General features: G+C 33.9%; 2 protein-coding genes across 5 annotated transcripts in view; one reads left to right on the top strand and one right to left on the bottom strand.

The window, feature by feature from the left end:
- The window catches only part of LOC120340906 (uncharacterized), a 61,105-nt gene that overhangs the window by 5,291 nt on the left and 38,118 nt on the right, over positions 1 to 17,696 (bottom strand). For all 3 annotated transcript variants that reach the window (XM_078119804.1, XM_078119803.1, XM_078119805.1), the window contains 2 exons: positions 2,141 to 2,286; positions 899 to 1,093 (listed from right to left, as the gene is read on the bottom strand). In XM_078119804.1, coding sequence (XP_077975930.1) covers positions 899 to 1,093; positions 2,141 to 2,286 — 341 coding nt within the window. The remainder of the gene's footprint in view (positions 1 to 898; positions 1,094 to 2,140; positions 2,287 to 17,696) is intronic.
- LOC120340907 (uncharacterized) lies at positions 7,995 to 16,592 on the top strand. Of its 2 annotated transcripts, XM_039409305.2 has the most exons (11): positions 7,995 to 8,274; positions 9,412 to 9,574; positions 10,203 to 10,341; positions 10,739 to 10,906; positions 11,585 to 11,782; positions 12,365 to 12,529; positions 12,763 to 13,421; positions 13,726 to 13,951; positions 14,307 to 14,561; positions 15,019 to 15,158; positions 16,078 to 16,592. In XM_039409305.2, exons 1-11 carry the CDS (start codon positions 8,124 to 8,126, stop codon positions 16,274 to 16,276), a joined length of 2,463 nt encoding a protein of 820 aa, XP_039265239.2. In that variant the 5' UTR covers positions 7,995 to 8,123; the 3' UTR covers positions 16,277 to 16,592. The 2 variants fall into 2 exon arrangements, with proteins under 2 accessions (XP_039265239.2, XP_039265240.2); XM_039409306.2 differs by lacking the exon at positions 12,365 to 12,529.

The following is a 17,696-nucleotide window of genomic DNA, read 5'->3' as shown; positions in this document are numbered from 1 at the left end:
TTGGCCCGCGGGCTGCCGGATTTCACACCGCTGTTCTACAAGACTGCGTCACACCAGATAAGCCTCCAAGTAACCCCAGTTTGAATAGCATTTGCAATGATATGACGGACTGTCACATTGAACGATACCGGGGAAACTAGAAGTACAAAGCAGATTGCCGATTATCGTTGATAATAAGCTGGAAAGGAATCGCCTCCCTTTGCAAACAAACCCCAGGAATTGTGAATAATGGGACCTCCTGAAGTATGCGTACCAAGATGGCGCACAACCTGAACTCAGGTTGTGTACCAGGTTAGGGTTCAGGTTGTGCGACATCTTGGTGCGCATACTTCAGGAGTACCAAATAATGATTACAAGTCTACATGCAGAACATAGCTTAGATGGGAATAAAATCTAGAAAGAAGCTCGATCGCGCTATATACCCGAGGTACTTTCACCCATAGCCACGGTAAGATTCTTGCATCAGTGTCATAATAGATAGCGCCGCTATAATTATGAATGAATCGATGTGTTTAATACCGATTTGTTCATTGTAATCCATTTATAGTTTATAGTATTATATTACCAAAAGAAATATGGCATGCTTGATAAGAGTTGCTTTATAAACTAGAGTACAGTTAATTTTGATAGTGTTCTGCATGTTGTCTCATGAATAAGATAGTAGCAACTAATCGCTATATGAGTCTAATAGCGTACGGTCAAAATTTACTTTCGACCAGCGGCTTGGAAACGTAATAATTATCGTTCCACCTTTACTACGCATGATAAATCTGACTATTTGCGTTTGCATTCAGAGCAATTCGCTTTCTTCAGAAAAACACAGACATGATTTTATTAGTATAAATAAAATTCGCGTTCACGTGACTGAAAACAATATTTTTCCAGTATAAAAATTCACCTGTTCCTGGCTTCCTTCTGTTCTCTGTATTCTCGTTCTTTCTGTGCTCTTTGTTCTTTTTCTACTTGTCCTTGTGCTTGTTTAAGTCTAGAATCAGCTACTTCCAAAGCTTTTCTTGCTCCTTGTAATTGTTCTTCCAATAAGGTTTTATTTTGAGCCGATATGAATTGCAAAGACTGTAGTTCTTTCTTGTACCTGGGAATAAGAAAAATATATAAAAATAAAAAAGATCTTTTTAATCGTAATTTTTATTAAGGACAGGGACAGGGATTCCATCTATATATGTTTGAACGATTAAAGCGGAGGTTAAAAACCAGTTCCTCAATGTTTTTTACATATGCAAACCAGCTCCCAGAAATTTGAAAAAAAAAACTTGAACCTGAGTGTTTTTGTGTCTAGTGGAGGGTTAAACACTAATTATAACTAATTAATTTTGATTTTAACATTTTCTTGTGTTATTTCCCAACAAAACAATATTACAACCATTTTTGTAGCTGGAATAGTTACAGAGAAATACTTAACTATATTTAGAGAATTTATGAACAACACATCAACTAACAATTTTAATTTAAATGAATTCGTGATTATCCGCGATATCTCAACAAATTAGAAATATCGATGTCGAGTTACATGTAGTGTAACAAATCCCACCAGATATCTTATGTAATTTCTCTGAAGCTTTGATAGGCTATAATATTCGCAAAAAAACTTGACAAAAAAACGTGCGATACATTCTGTAATAGCAGACTATAGTTTTATATCTCATAACTCTATTTAAGGATTGACCCCAAAAAACAGCACCCAGCTAATTTGAAACATATTTTAGAGCACCGGTCCCCAACCAGTGGGCCATGGCTCACTTCTGGGCCACAAACCTATGGAAAATTGCAAGAGTTATCGATAAATTTAGTCTCATTTGTGTCATCATCGTTAAATTTTGAAAGTGTCTATATCGCGGAGCAATCATTTTTTTTTTTAGTTTTACCCTGGCCTGGAAAAAGTTAAATAGCCACGGAATTTTTGTGGATCACGACAGAAAAAAGGTTGAGAACTTTTGTACAAAGCGTCATAGGTTACCAAAACTTTCGGGTACGATCATACATAAACAGTCCAAGTGTTGAAAAGTTTTTCTTCATTTTCGTGAAAATAATTATAAATTTTTGGGTTCTGTTTTTTTTGGTCTCCTTGTATGTATTTCAATAACAGTTATGATGAATAAAAGCAGTGAAACAGGTAACATACTTGGAAAGTTCTTGACTTAATTTTTCAACATTCTTTTTGTTTTGTTCATCCATAGTTGATCTTCTCCAATGATTTAAAGCATGAAGCTTGTTCATTAGTATGTTCAACACACTTTTTTCTTGTTGTACTTGTTTCAATTGATCGTCCTAGAATTAATGGAAGGTCAGATGTAACATAGTTGAAATACCGGTAAATAGGTATGGATATATGATAGCAATAGCCATTACATGGCCTATCATGGAGAAGACCTCTGGGACAATATTACATAAGATATCAAAAAATGAATATGTTAAAAATCTATAAAACATCTGCCATTGTTAGTATTTTTTTGAATAAACTAAATATGTACGAAAATGTTTTGTCTGTCTGTTTCACGCGCGAACACTGCATGGGAAACTTATTAACCTGAGAATTAGATCATTATATCAAATCATGATATAAACAACATTAAAAAGATATTTCTATTTGAAGACGTCCATGAAATTGACATGACTAGTGTAATATTTTACAAATATAATCATGTAATATGTAAAATCCTACAATTACCAATTTCTCACGGTATTTAAGAATGATATGTTTATGTATATGCATGTATCAAGTAAATTTACAAGTACAAAATATATACATTTACCATGGATGGGGAATAGATAAAACTCGCCTGAAAGGCGGGTTTTATCTATTCCCCGTCTATGGTACAAATAAATTCAAAATCGAACGCTTTTGAAAAGAATAAACAACAATTAACTTGTTTACGACTTCTATAAACATCCTTTCCAGCAACAAATTGCGAACACAATCGCTTGTCGAGCGAAAAACGATTTATCAAAACCTGTTCAGATAGGTTCTGTTCTCTTAATCTAGTCGTAATCAGCAGCGAGTGTTAACATAACTGTAAGATAATTTGTAAAGTAGCAATGTACATTAGAATTTTGGGTTTTTCAAAAGTCTTGTTACACACTAACGCAAATATATTTCTGTAAAGTTTCATCCGACCAAAGTGAGACTTCTTCAAACAACATCAGTTCAACTGTCAGACGAACGTTACAGAAATATGTTTGTATTAGTGTACAGAAAGACTCTTGAGTTTTGAAGCAATCAAAACGATCTAGAAATCTTCACTCTTACTGCAGCGTCTTATACGCAGTAGGATGCATCAGTACAAAAGGAAAGGAAGAGAATGTAGTCGTCAACAGGTTGTAAGACATATTTGACGGGTGGATATTTATAATTTAACATTATGAGATAAGAATAATAAGGACATACCGTAATTCGTAATATATAACGCAATACCATAACTCCGAAATTACCATATATATAAAAAGTTGATTACACAATTTAAATATATAGGATCATTTGAAATAGTTTAAATATGACTTTTCAGTAATGGTCATTCGAGTTTCGAAAATTTCAAAAATAATTATCATACATTTTTTTTTAGAATGGAATAATCAAAATAGTAACAATTGGACTAGAGATTAGATAGTTGAGCTTATGAAAACTATATTAAAATAGAAAGACACATAGGAAGAGAGTCTTTTGCTTATAATTTATCATGTGAGTAAAAACAGATTAGCATAATATCCTTGTCGAAAGACATTACTACCAAAGTCATAAATATGAAAATATAATGTTGGCAAATGAATACTCTCGTAGTATGTGTCTCAGTGTAGGGTTAGGCCATAATTTCATTCCGATTTTAGTTCTATTACGAGTTCGTTTACATTTGGCACTGGACTCGTTTGTATTCAAGCGAATCATTTCGTTAATCCTAGCTCACGACAACAATGCACTCGTATTTAGATCAAAGGTTAAGGAACTATAATCAGTTTCGAAAATTGCTAGCACTCGTTTAGCTAATTATTATTCGTGGAATATGCAGTTTGCAAAATAATAAAAATCTTCTTTGAACGATCAATGGGTTTCTTCGTATGTAAATTATTTTTCAAACCGAATTCGAATCAATTTCAAAATTCTTAAAATAAAACGAGAAGAAAAAAAACCTCCTCACGCTAATACATAATTTGAGGAAAAATTTCAAATTTTTCAATAATATATAAAATATATAATTCAGAAAAATATTAAAATCAGACAACTCAGTAAACTAACATTGGTGCACGTTGATGACAGCAGAGGCCAAATTTTATGATGATAAATGCATAGAATTCCAGGTGCTGTAAATGCCTCGAGGATATTTTACACAAAACGGAAATTTGATCTGAGTGAAATGAATAAGCATTGACATGAATGAGTGATATATGGAATTCGCTTCCTCATACCTGTCCCCTAGATTGTATTGACTTAAAATGCGTCAAGTCTCGCTCTAATGGGCATTTACTGGTAGGTACTGTACCGCCATAATTGGACACGGAGTGTACCTATGGTTCGTTTCGCTATTATGTTGTTGTTGTTCCTGTTGGTATTTTTCTTATTGTTGCTGTAAAAAATCGCTTTTATCATTTACTAATGAACCAATTGCTTTGAAGTTTTCAATGGTTAAAGATTGTATTTTTCGCTAGGAGGCTATTACTTTTATTTTTTCTTAAATTTCCCTATGAGTCCTATGCAGTATACGCGATCTGATATTTTATCCAAAATTTCACTATATTTTTATTTTCCGTGGGAACACGGTTTTTAGTCCGCCAAATGTGATGGCTGTTTCTGATTTGACGCAATGCTACGCGAAACTCGGAGAATAATCGGTACCGGTGGCCAATGATACCAGTAATAAAGGCACCGAGCAAAACGGCGAAAGATATAACGCTTACAATAGCAAAAAAACATTATGTAGTTTACTCATTATGTAGTTTAGCGCCTTTTTAAACATAAATTGTCGGATTTATGCTTGTAAGGGGAAAATCTGAGTGTTGACTAGGGCCACACTAAATGGCTCAGCGGGCCGGGTTGTGGCCCGCGGGTCACCTGTTGCAAATCCGTGGCCTACATAAAGAAGTGCTAAATGAGCCAGCATGCTGTATCTATCACACATTGCTAGTCGTTGTCTTGCAAAGTCGTTACAAGGAAAAAGACTTGATTGCGTATAAAAGCTAATTGGACAACGTTGGTATTGAAGTAATTAGATAATGCGGTCAATTATCGTGTGTTATTACATCCGAAACATAGTATTCAAACGTAATATATCTGATGATCTCATCTATGAAGATATGATTATGTCGTCAACTACAACATTGTCATTTGTCAAAATTGTAACAACAAGGACAATGCTGGGGATTACAAGCTATTCAAAGGTATCACGATGAAATGGAAAACAGGCAAAATATTTTAATAATTTTTTTAATTTTTCTAGGACGCTTAGGTTTCACTAATCGATTTGATTTGCCCGTGACGCATATCGTCAAGAAAATCATTTTTTATATCACATCATGTAAACGGGTAAAAAAAATAGATGTAAAAGTGAACAACGTGCTATCGAATATTCATTTCATTTTCAAAAATTTCCATAATCAAGTTTTTCGCGAGTATGAATTAAATAATGAATAGATTTTTAATTTTCTTATTATTGATAAACCTAATTTCTGAAAATAGTTAACCTTGTTCGATGTTTTCTTCAGAAGATACGTTTTTCGTATTCGAATATTCTATGTTCGAAAATTCCATTCGAATATCGCGGGGGTGACTGCTGGAACAGAGTCGTATTACAAAATGTTAGATTTGATAATATGTCTGAGATTATGATGGAAGTCGATGCACATAGTTAAACTTACCACGAAACTCACATTTTTTCAAAATTCTACCGGTAACGTTGTAGAGGCCAAATTCAGGCCATGTATATACTAAGTACGGGTCTAATTATTTTCAATACAGCGTAGTGCCAATATCGAGTACAGTTCATAACGTGTTTTTATCATTCTTCTTATGCACGTTCTATTGCTACTATAGAAGTGGATATTAATTACTATGAAAGATATAGACGCACGACAAGTAATCGGGTTTAGAAGTTCAAACGATTTAAATTCTAATCAAAACATATTACAAAGTGAAGCGTCGATTTTCCTCGAACCCTTCGACTAACTAAAAATCTGACCAATCGCGGAAACGTCGAATTGACGATCGGGGGATGTAATTTTCTATGTGGACACAACCATGACCATACTATAATCTCTTAATAGAGCACGTCCATGCGTCAAAAGAAAAAATATTACGTCATAACGTAAACTTTAACCCTTTCTTTTCGCCTTATAATACATTACGTCGAGATGTGAAGACTCAAAATTATAAAAAAGGATTAACTTTAAATTAGTGAACGAAGAGGATTTGGATGTTGTTTTAAAATATTATAAAGTCGTTACAGTATTGTCGTCGGCATTTTAAAAAGAATTCGTCTCGTTAGCAGGTGGTGCATATAGAATAAAAAGGTGGTACTTTCTATAAGTACTTTGAATGTTTAAAAATATATAGAACTTGGTACATAGCAAGGCAAAATGGTGATGTAGGTGATGTATGTGTGAATTAATAGAGTATTTAATAGCATTGGCAAAATCGCAAACAACGTATAATTGCAAGAACATGTTGGAATAATATAACAAATATACATTATTAATCTGTATTAAGGTGTTATCAAAGCACATATTCGAGTACGTATTTGAGACGCTGTTAGCCAAAACACAAATTGGGCCATTTATCTCTGATTTACTTCATAAAGTAATGCCGGTGGAGTAAAATGTAAATATATTGGGTATATTTAAAATATATATAATATAGCGTGGGAAATTTCAAATCCTACGTCAAGCGCTATATATTATCAATTATAAACTGACTAATGCCGATTTAAATTAGAAGATGGATCTATATCGCAGTCGTCGTCAACAGTAAAGACGATTTATGGCATTATCGCTATTAGGAATGAATTTTATTAGCAGCATCTACAAATTGATCCATTATCATAAAGTGTCAGGATTAGAATAGAGTTATTTGTCAACATTATGGGGCGATTAACGAGGTTATAGTAGTCGGTTACATGGGTAACCTAATAGAGAAACTTAATGAACAATCTTATTTACATGAATATCGTTAGCGGAGAGAAAAGACGGGAGAGAACTGCTTGGAATCTTTTGTTACAGTTAGGTTATATTGTTATGTCGAGCCTAAAAAATGCTGAAAATTATAATATTTTCAAATTTCAAGTCGGATTTAGCATGTATTCAGTTGACAGAAAATTTTTGCTGTTTTTATGTGCGAGGGAATTGCTGGACTCAACGCTGTCTCGGGGTGGTTCAAGTAACCGCTGATCGATAGTAGCCTCCTCCACCAACCAAGTCCATGTATCTGGTACAATAAACTGTTTCCCATAATTACATATTTCCATACGCATTCTGAATTAGTGACCGGACAAGAGACCTTGGTTCAGTATATCAGTAAAACGTTATATCAATTTTTTCTCCCGCGGGAAAAATCTGGGCGCTCCAAAAGTGTATGTACCAATATGGAGGTAGCTAATTTTGTTCGCCTATTTTACATCAAGATGTATAAAGGGACTGAAACTTATGGGAAGGGGTATATTCGTTTGACTAACACAGACAGTCCCTGAACTCGCAATAGAACTGAAATAAGGAAAATCGGAATGAAGTTATAGCCTAACCCTAGCCTGGTACACACACTATGGGAGTACCAAAATCTGTATATCCTATCCTATTGTCTGTAAAGTTTCCAATATTTTCCCTATGGTTTGATGGAGATAAACAGTGCGCTAAAAAGTTGATGAGAATATTTGATTCCACAAGGTTCATTGTGATGAGAATATAACGAATGCTCGAAAGTTAAACGCTAAAATATTGATTGATGACTTGCAAGCAACAAACAGTTTGCTGTTTATGTAATAATTTGGTTGATATATATTTTTCTAACAGTGACAAGTGATTTCTGCAAACGAAATCACTTTAGGTGAAAAAAACAGAAAGCTTGGCAAACAAGCTGTATTGATCATAAAAATTGGAATATTTAAGAAAGAATAGTAGAATCTTATAGAATGGATAATAAAACGGTGAGAGACATGATGAAGATGTTTCTGGCTTGTCAAAGATGTTCCCAGTTGTCAGGGAAACTGAAGCAATTGAAATGCTCTCATTCTGTTTGCTCAATATGTGCTTTGAGAAATAGGACAAGAAACCTAGATGCCGGTGAGTGAAGTTCTTCAATTTGCTAATACTATGGTACGTTCTGATAATTAATTAAATTGTAAACGCGACATCATGGTTTAGCGAAGCATAAGGAATACACATCGAATGATTTTTAATTATTGCTATTCCATATTCAGTGCTTTATTTTTTAAAAAGTTGGATGACCGGAAATGCCGTTTGTTTATTTCTGGTGAAATTGGACATTCTCGCAGTCCAATTATTATTTTTGTCGAATTTATGGGGATAAATTTAAAAAACACCATTTTTTTCACTCACACAATTTTTCTATGAAATAATCATCGGGTGGTTATAAAATCATATTACAATCAAAACTTTGCTATAAAGTCAGTTCTCAATATAGCTTAACCAGGTATGTTTTATTTTAATCAGTGTTCTAGTTTTTATAAATTCATTTATGCACCTTTATATTCCGAACCATTAGTTGCAAGAAGTGCATCAAAGTTCTTTTACCTAATGGACTTTCGTAGACCGTATACGACAAGAAATTCTACCAAACTAATTGGATATAGAAATCCATACACGTACAACCTTCAACAAATGATGACATGCTTCTGTGATAATTACTCCAATTAATAGTTAATAATGATCATAATTCAAATATTACATCCAGGAATCGTCTCGCGCGAAAATTGCGCAAAACTATTCAAATTGTCTTTCAACCTGTGCGATATTCCCTTAAATCCTTTTGACTTCGGCGTGGCAAATAGCAAGAATTGGCAAATCCTTTCATATATCAAAGGATGTTCATGATAAAATTGGAAAAAATGTTAATCTCAGAGAGCACCGAGTATATATGTTGAATGTATAGGTACAGACTAATATATAAAGCAGAAAATCACCAAAAGAAGTTCAACTCACCCACTCAGAAAATAAAATCAATAATGACTGAGCGAGATTTGAAGCAGTAATTGCATATAACATAGTTTTTCTTCGTATACTATTGATGACAAAAAATCCAACATCAATAAAGATATGCAAATTAGCAGCATAATCGGTCATTTTGATTTGTTTCCATGACCCTTTGTTTAACTCACAATCATATTAGGGCCATATCTTCATAAGCGGTTAAATGCTTGCCCGAAAGAAAGAGGTTAAGACAAATCATCTTTGTTACAGGGGCGTGGATGCTGGAATGTGTGACTTGTGGAAGAGTTGACATATGGAGAGATGATAATGAAGAATTATCGGGATTGACTGACAATTTATTGATGCAACAAATGATGAAGCAATCAGAAACACAACAGGAACATTTTTCCGAATACTTCAATGGCATGATACAGTAAGATGACATTTGTAGCTGTAAAATATCAATATAGTCAATACAGAATAAGATGCTATCGTGAAATTGCCCCCCCCCCCCCCACCAATTTTTGATCTGTTATCCCCGATTCAGTTTATCTTAGGTTAGGTTAGATAAGCAAGGTGGGCAAATTGGGGCCCGTTGTCCGAATCCGGCCCACTTGTGTCTGCTGGCATTACCACTAGAGTTTTTATGGTTATATATTTCCGTTGAAAATATTGATGAAAATAACGTCATAATGACCACAATTGTTACATTGTGCTTCTTATTATTATATAAACGTGAGCCTAGCTGTTGGACTAGTACTTGTAAAAAAAACTGTTCTTTATTCATAGTTTTTTATATTAAGTTTTGAGACAGTAACCAAGTCTATTACCTGCAACTGGCCCACTCAGATAAGTAATTGACCACCCCCGAGTTAGAGCTTCGCCACCAGAATGACTCATAACAAAACATCGAGGAAAATCAAATAAAACGGATCGGAAAATTGATAGGGCAATAACAGGGTAATACCAAGGACAATATCACGGTCACTTTATGCTTGTTTCTGCTTTCATACTTTTTTTATTCTAATTTCCTACTTTATTAACATAAACTTATCAAACAGCACAAGTACACTGAACTATTCTTCTCAACTCGAGAAAGAAAAACACACTAGAAATATCGTAACGGCAGTGAAAGAAAAAATCGAAATACAGGAAGCTTTACAATATGCAGAGAAACAGATGGTGAAATGCCAACAACAGGTAATATTTGAACATAGTCTGAAGTAGTCAGATTTGACTTTATTTTGGAGGTATATTTTGACAGATATCTATATGATACATAAATTGATTTTGAATTGTCGTTGTGGCTCTTCAGCAGTTAATTCTTGGTGGCTAAACAACCTGAAAGACTACCGAAAGACTAGATTGTTCAAATCCTTAAAACATTGCATTCAAATTTGCATACAAATTTATGTTGTGGATTTGCCACTTGCTACTGCTAGTACTGGTGATGCAGTAACAAGATGGACTTGATTTGATTATCCTTTATTTGTCACAAGAAATATATATATCTATGCTCAAATAAATTTTATCATAATATATTGTAGTTGAGCACATGTTCGATAAAATAGTTTAATAATATATATATATCTTTTAGTCGAGATATTTGAAAAGTTACGAAAAACGAGTAGATTCTGTGAAAAATGCTATGACGCAGAAGATTCATAGATCAACGGAACTGCTCATTGCAAATGTGATGCAGGAGAAATTAAGACTGCTAAATAAACTGGAAGACATGTTTTGTGAGGAGATGGAGCCAGTTATGGTAAGAAATATTTTAGGATTTAAACACAGATTTATAAGAACTCATAGAAACACATTTTTGACGAGATGATATCATTTACTGTAGTTTGAAATCCGCCATAGAATAAAAATGATATCACACAAGGCAGACAAAAATCCAAGGAAGTTGTCAAAATTTTTAGGTTCTGCCTGATCATATCGGATCATATTGAGCCAACATATTGGCTATGATATGCGATGATCATTTTTTCTTCTGCTGGCAGATTACAGCAGAAACAAAGCAGTGTGCTTGGCTTTCAGATTGCGTAAGCGTAAGAAATTTTTAATTTGGATACAAACACTGAAATTACTATCCTCATTATGGGGAGGTATAAGAAAATATACTGAATATTATCTATTTTATCAGTGTCTCAAAAAATGCCTTTTTAGCTCACTTGTTTCACTCTTTACACTTCCCACTGAGTTAGGGTGGAGGTATTTTGCGGCCAAATGAGATTAAAGGAAGCATATGAAGCGCAATTCATGCTATGTTCTGGGTTATGATAAATATAATACTTTGGTAGAAGGTTAGGATATTCATATAAAGTGAGATTCATACAAGTGTACATAGGTACAAGTGTGGAACAAGTTTTGGACAAGTGGAACAAGTGTGGGCCGTGGCCTTTTTGTTACATTTATACTCTATTTTTGTTATATTTAGCAAGCAAAAGAGAACATACAAAAGCAAAACGACAACATTAAAATGTTAACTCGATGCTGTGACGTAGCTACAAAGATGCTACAAGAAGGAAACTCAGCAATGGACATGATTGGCTTCAAACATATACTTCAGAAAAGCATGAACAACACAAAAGAATATGCCTTGCCTCCAGAAATCAAAAGAAAATACAAGACAAATGTGAGCCTTATGCTATAAAGAATTGCTTAAACTTCGTTGTTTTAGGAGTATTTTTGAACATTTAATGCAAACAAAAATTTAGCAAGCAAAAGAAATTGAGAAAACGGTGCTCCCGTTGCATATGTACCAGGTTAGGGTTAGGCCATAACTTTATTCCGATTTCACCTATTTTAGTTTTATTACGAGTTCGGGGACTGTCTGTGTTACCCAAGTGAATATACCACCCCATGCCCATAGTCTTTCAGTCCCGTTTACACAACTTGATGTAAAGTAGGTGAACAAAATTAGTTACCTCCATATTGGTACACATACTTCTGAAGCGCCAAAATATCGCTAAAAATGTTTGAAACAATTAAGATAGTTGAATCAACTGTTTTTTTATTAATAAAATCTGTCATTTTCAAAGTGAAATCGCGCTGCAAGTTAAATTTAACCAAGTAAACTTGATATGCAGGATTTCAAAATAGATGTCCAAAAATTTGAGCATATTCAACAACCAAATCAATTAAAGTCAGAAATTTTGAACAAAAAACTTTAGGAAGTGAAAATATTCCAGAAATTATTGAATCATTTCATTCACAGATTACCTTAGCTTGTAATGAAGATGAATTTGAAACAATCGTAAGAAACTACTTGCATATCGAATCTAAGGTAGCATGCAACAATGAAATGCCAAAGCAAAGCGAAACCAAGTCTGACTGCATGCCAAAAGATGATCCCATTTATGATATACCGCCAGATGATATGGTTGGTATTATATATCTTTATTAATAGATAGACGCATATGAAATCAATTCTATGACAAATCAATATTGAAGAAATTGGCCCAATATGTCAAAAATCCTCAAAACATTGGATATCCATCGCTTTTGGATATTTGATTTGTAATCTCAAAAATTTCATCATGATGGACAAACTGAATAATGTACTACGCAATAACACCAAAGATTTTAAATAAAAATACAAAATTGACTTTTTAGAATCTTGTGAAACAAAAAAGAGAAATAGAAGAAAAACAAGACATCTTATACGATGAGATTCCAGCAGAATATTACATTTTTGAAAATCAACAAACTGATGATATGCCAACTTTCGATTCTTCAGCAAAAGACTCTCAATGTTCCCCAAAAACGAAACCCCCACCTAGACCTCCTAAAAGTAATCAAGTAAAGGATGCACATACAATGAAAATCATAACTGCAGAAGAATTAGCTGCAGAGGTACATAGCTTCGAACAGCGCCAGTCTGAATTAAGCGAATATTCAAGAAGAGATAGTGTAGACTCTTTTTCAAGTGAAAGTACTGTTGAAACTATTGATCAAAATCAGCATAAACCCCCGGAATTACCCCCACGAACATCAGTACCGATTCACAGACCATTTATTGGTCATTCCTCCACATTGGGAAGGTTTCGCAGCAAAAATACTGATAAACTTGCACAAACAGAGAAACGATTTGCTCAAAGTCTTCGCAGACATCGTGAAGAAACAGACAGTGGAATTTCAAACCAGTCAAGTAGCGGAAGTGATTGCAACAATGATGAACAATTTCTTCGTCGTACTGTGAGCATGAGAAGCTTAACAGCGCTTGGATCATGTTCACCACCACAACAAAGAAAATCTGACAAATTTCTCTTCAGGTAAACAGGATAAATATGTACCAGAAAAGCATACCGAAACAATTCAAATTTTTTCGAAGATACGCTGAATTGATTGCATAGCCATGAACAAGATTTGTAAAATATTTATATTGGTATATTTATATTGATATATTTATATATGTTGGTGTCCATATCTCTAGAAATCAATTATTAGATACTCAATACTGGAAATGGCTCGCGAGCCATAATACTGAAAAACAACAATATGGAATATAGAAAAATGAAAATCCCATCGCTGACCAATATATACGGTAATTACTTATACATTTACTCCTGGTTTCAGCATTGGCAAGCTACGAAAAGCTGGCAATAAAGAGTCTCAAATGTTTTCGAGTCCTCCTGAAATTAATGTAGACGGTCAAGGCAGAATTTGGATTTGCGATGTTGGGAATAATAGAATACAATCTCACGAAGGAACTTGTGGAAACATGGTTTCATCTTTCAAAACGGCATTGAATGGAGTAACATTAAAACCCAAGGGGCTAACTACAATGAGAAATGGAACAGGGGTAACTTTTCACTAACACTTGATCTAATTTACATTGGTTTCTACTAGCAACATTCAGATCAATACACATTTGCTGTCAATTTGCAAATGGTAAAAATTGAATGAAAAAGGAGTAAAAGTGGATGAAAGTATGATAAAAAAGTGTAAAACAAGTGTTTATGATGAAAGTTTATCAATTAAATTAATACATATGAATGTTATTAGACAAGTATTCACGAATTCTGATTATTGATGGTCAATTTAGTACTTACTCCCATTAGGGGATTCACATTATTCATCTCTATATAACGTTATTTTTCAAACGAAATATTACTAAATGTATAAAATAATTATTTAAAATTATTACAATTTTCCAGATAGCTACAAGTTGCGGTAAATATGTAATCATTTGGAATGAAGCTGGTAAGTTCTTACACAAATACGGACCTCGAGCTGACCTTGGAAAATTATCTGGACTAGCTGTAGATTCTCAAGGAAGCCTAGCAATGGCTGATGTAGAAAATGTTCAAATAGGATTTGAAAAGAGTGAAATAAAAATAACAGCAATAGGAGGAATAAACAATGGAAAATCAACATGGCCTGGAAGGATCGCAATGAATACCTTGGATCAAGTAAGTGCACAACAAATCCATTACTTAGTCAGATTCTCCAGAAAAAGTATTAGATCCTTAATACTGGTAATACTATCTATTACTTTAGAGCAGGGGTGCGCAACAGGTATCCCTGGGGGTCACAACCCAGCCCACCAAGCCAAATGGTGTGGCCCTTGTTAACACTCAATTTCCCCCATCAAGTATAAAATCATAATCCAACAATTTATGCTTGAAAAAGCGCTCACACAGTTAAAAATACATAACGTTTTTTGCTCTTGTCACTGAGTTAAATCTTTTCTTGTTTTGCCTGCTGACTTTTGTTACTCTATTCGTTGTGTACGTGGAAAAACTAATTTTTTTTAGTCTGGTCCAGCTAGATCCCTGCAGTTAGGTTTATGGCCCACCGACAAAATAATGTTGCACATCCCTACTGTAGAGGCTTCAAAACGATGTAAATTCGAATGTAATTTTTCAGATAATAATAGCAGATTACAATGAACATAATATGAAGATATTTAATGCAGATGGATCATTAGCTGCAAAATTTGGGAGCTTTGGTACAGAACATGGACAAATGAGATATCCTTCTGCTGTAGCTGTTGATAGATATAATAGGTATATGGGATTTTGATATTAATATTTACTGTTAGATAGAAAAAAGAAGATAAAACAGTGGCCATTTCCAATTAAAAGTGTGGGTTGAGTGTTCCATATACTTGAAAGTTCGCGGAAAGAACGCTTAACCAATCAGCGATCACATGAAAGTGATCTAGCAATAGTTGCAAACATGATCATACTGCAAGGAATTTAACTGTGCAAAATTCATGTACAGAAAGTGATGAGTATGTTGTTGGCATTTAGTTGCAATAGCAAACGCCAACCGATTGGTATTGTCTTCTTTAACATCTACTTACAAAGACTCTCATAAAAACAGAACCTATATATTCTCTCATCACTTTTATGAAAATTAGGAAAATTTATGTAACACTTTAACACAATTATACACAAACAAATTTCTGTTTGTGTATAATTATTATAATCATACATAAACAAATTTATGTTTAAAGTACCGGTAAGTAAAAATAACATGATCTCTTTCAACAAAATAGTAAGTATACTTACTATTTCGTTGAAAGAGATCATGTTATTTTTACTTTTCACTTTAATACTATCTCGTTCAAGCATCCTTGTGGTGAGTACCACATACGGATCCGAAGTAGAAAGTAAACAAGGAGAAAGAACCTGCAGTTCAATACACAATATCCAAGTTCCCCTAAATTTATGTTTGTGTATAATTGTAAGCAAAAATTCCAGTAATCTAGAATAGGTTCACAACTTTATACCAATGGAGAAGAGATACGATTAGACGGCTTGATCATATGGCGAACTACTTACTGCCTCTGTCTGTTTGCCAGTCCATGTCGGGTTTGGGATTGGTAACTCTCCAGAATATATTTCAAATGACCTGGGTTCTGTTTGGGCAAGTAAATTGGTTACAACACATCTTTGCAACATTCCAATTCCTTTCTTTCAGGATATATGTAGCAGATGAATGCAATAGCAGAATAACAATGTTTTCTTGCAATGGTTCGGTATGTTATGGAGATGTTTTAACAAGACAAGATGGAATTAATTTTCCACATGCAATCGCAATATTACCAAATGGAAATATTGTTATATCTGATGACAGTAAATTGGTAAAAGTTTACAAAGGACGAGAATACAAAGAATAAAAGTCAAACATCCTATTAGAATTATGAAATTAATGATATTTGTTAGAGAATTTTTTAGATAATTAATTGTGATATAGCAAAAATCCCTTTTTTACTGTAAACCGAATAACTTAGAACCACATTTATTGCATATTCAAAGAATAAGTCTAAATCAATTCCAGATATTGAAAATATACATGAAATTCACAGCATAGCACATATATTCTAGATGACTTGAAGCGAAAAAAAGAATGAAATTGCTTTGTATTTTTACTGCACTATTATTTTAAGTATTTTTGATATTTTGCATTTGAATAATAAATCATTATTATCAAGATTGTGTATTATGTTCCATACTATCATTATTTACGAAACCAGACCAGGTGATAATGAACAGAAAAATATTATTTGGCAGTTTGTTTTCCCAACCTTATAGCTTTATTTTTATTATCAACAACAAATCCGTTTTTATAAACAGCAAGAAAGAACTTAAATATAAATAAATAAGAATACAACTAGAATATCGGTTAGAAACCGAAGACTTATCGATCGAAGGTTAGGTGATCCCCCAAAACAGTGGTCTTACTCCATAGTGACACCGTGTGTCCCATCACTAATTAATTAATAACTCGCTAATTATAAGACATAATCCATCCAAAATCAATAGGCTTCTGATCCGAGCTATGATGAATGCACATGCAAACTTTGGTGCAGATTCAACCTCGCCTTCGTGAGATATCGCGTGCATCTAACACACAGACAAACAGACATACAAATACCTATCAACATACTTACCGATCCTAAGATCGATAAGTAATAAGCATCCTATGGAAAATATTTCCCACTATACTATATGCCAAACACTGAGGCGCCTTATGTATTTATAAAAGGATAGTCTCAAGCTGCAGAGCTATAAACTTTACAATTGAAAATTATTAATTAATAAGATAGGAATGGGTTAACATATTTATCCTGGTGGGGAGGAAAGCCTATAAGATGGCTTAATCATATGGCCAACCATGGCCTCTCGTCTGGTTACCAGTTCATGACGGGTATGGAATTAGTTAGCCAGGTATTTGTTTTCAGATGCATGGACTTGATAGAGGAGGAAGCCTTAACCGACTAGAGGTTACGTTGCACCGCTGCGAAGTCCAGCAATCGTCTTGCACATTATAATCAGCGGTAGCTAGAGTATTTCTAACGCTTAGCACAATGTGCCACACCATCTAGCCATACAAAACCAGTCTTACACGCCGCTACACCAACGACAAGTTTTCTCAAAGTAGGACAATTTATGCAGTTCCAGTAATGTAATAATGCTCAAATTTCGAGCTCTGGGCTTGGTAACTCGACAAGGTACAATACTCTTCTAATTAGATTAAAAACCTCAAAAATTGGAACCATAGCACAAAATGGTGTGACCAACTTGTAAACTGAAAAA

This window comes from Styela clava, chromosome 14, assembly GCF_964204865.1.
Source record: "Styela clava chromosome 14, kaStyClav1.hap1.2, whole genome shotgun sequence".
NCBI classification, from domain to species: domain Eukaryota; kingdom Metazoa; phylum Chordata; class Ascidiacea; order Stolidobranchia; family Styelidae; genus Styela; species Styela clava.
Note: the sequence above shows the minus strand (reverse complement) of the source record. Positions and strands in the feature narration are given on the sequence as shown.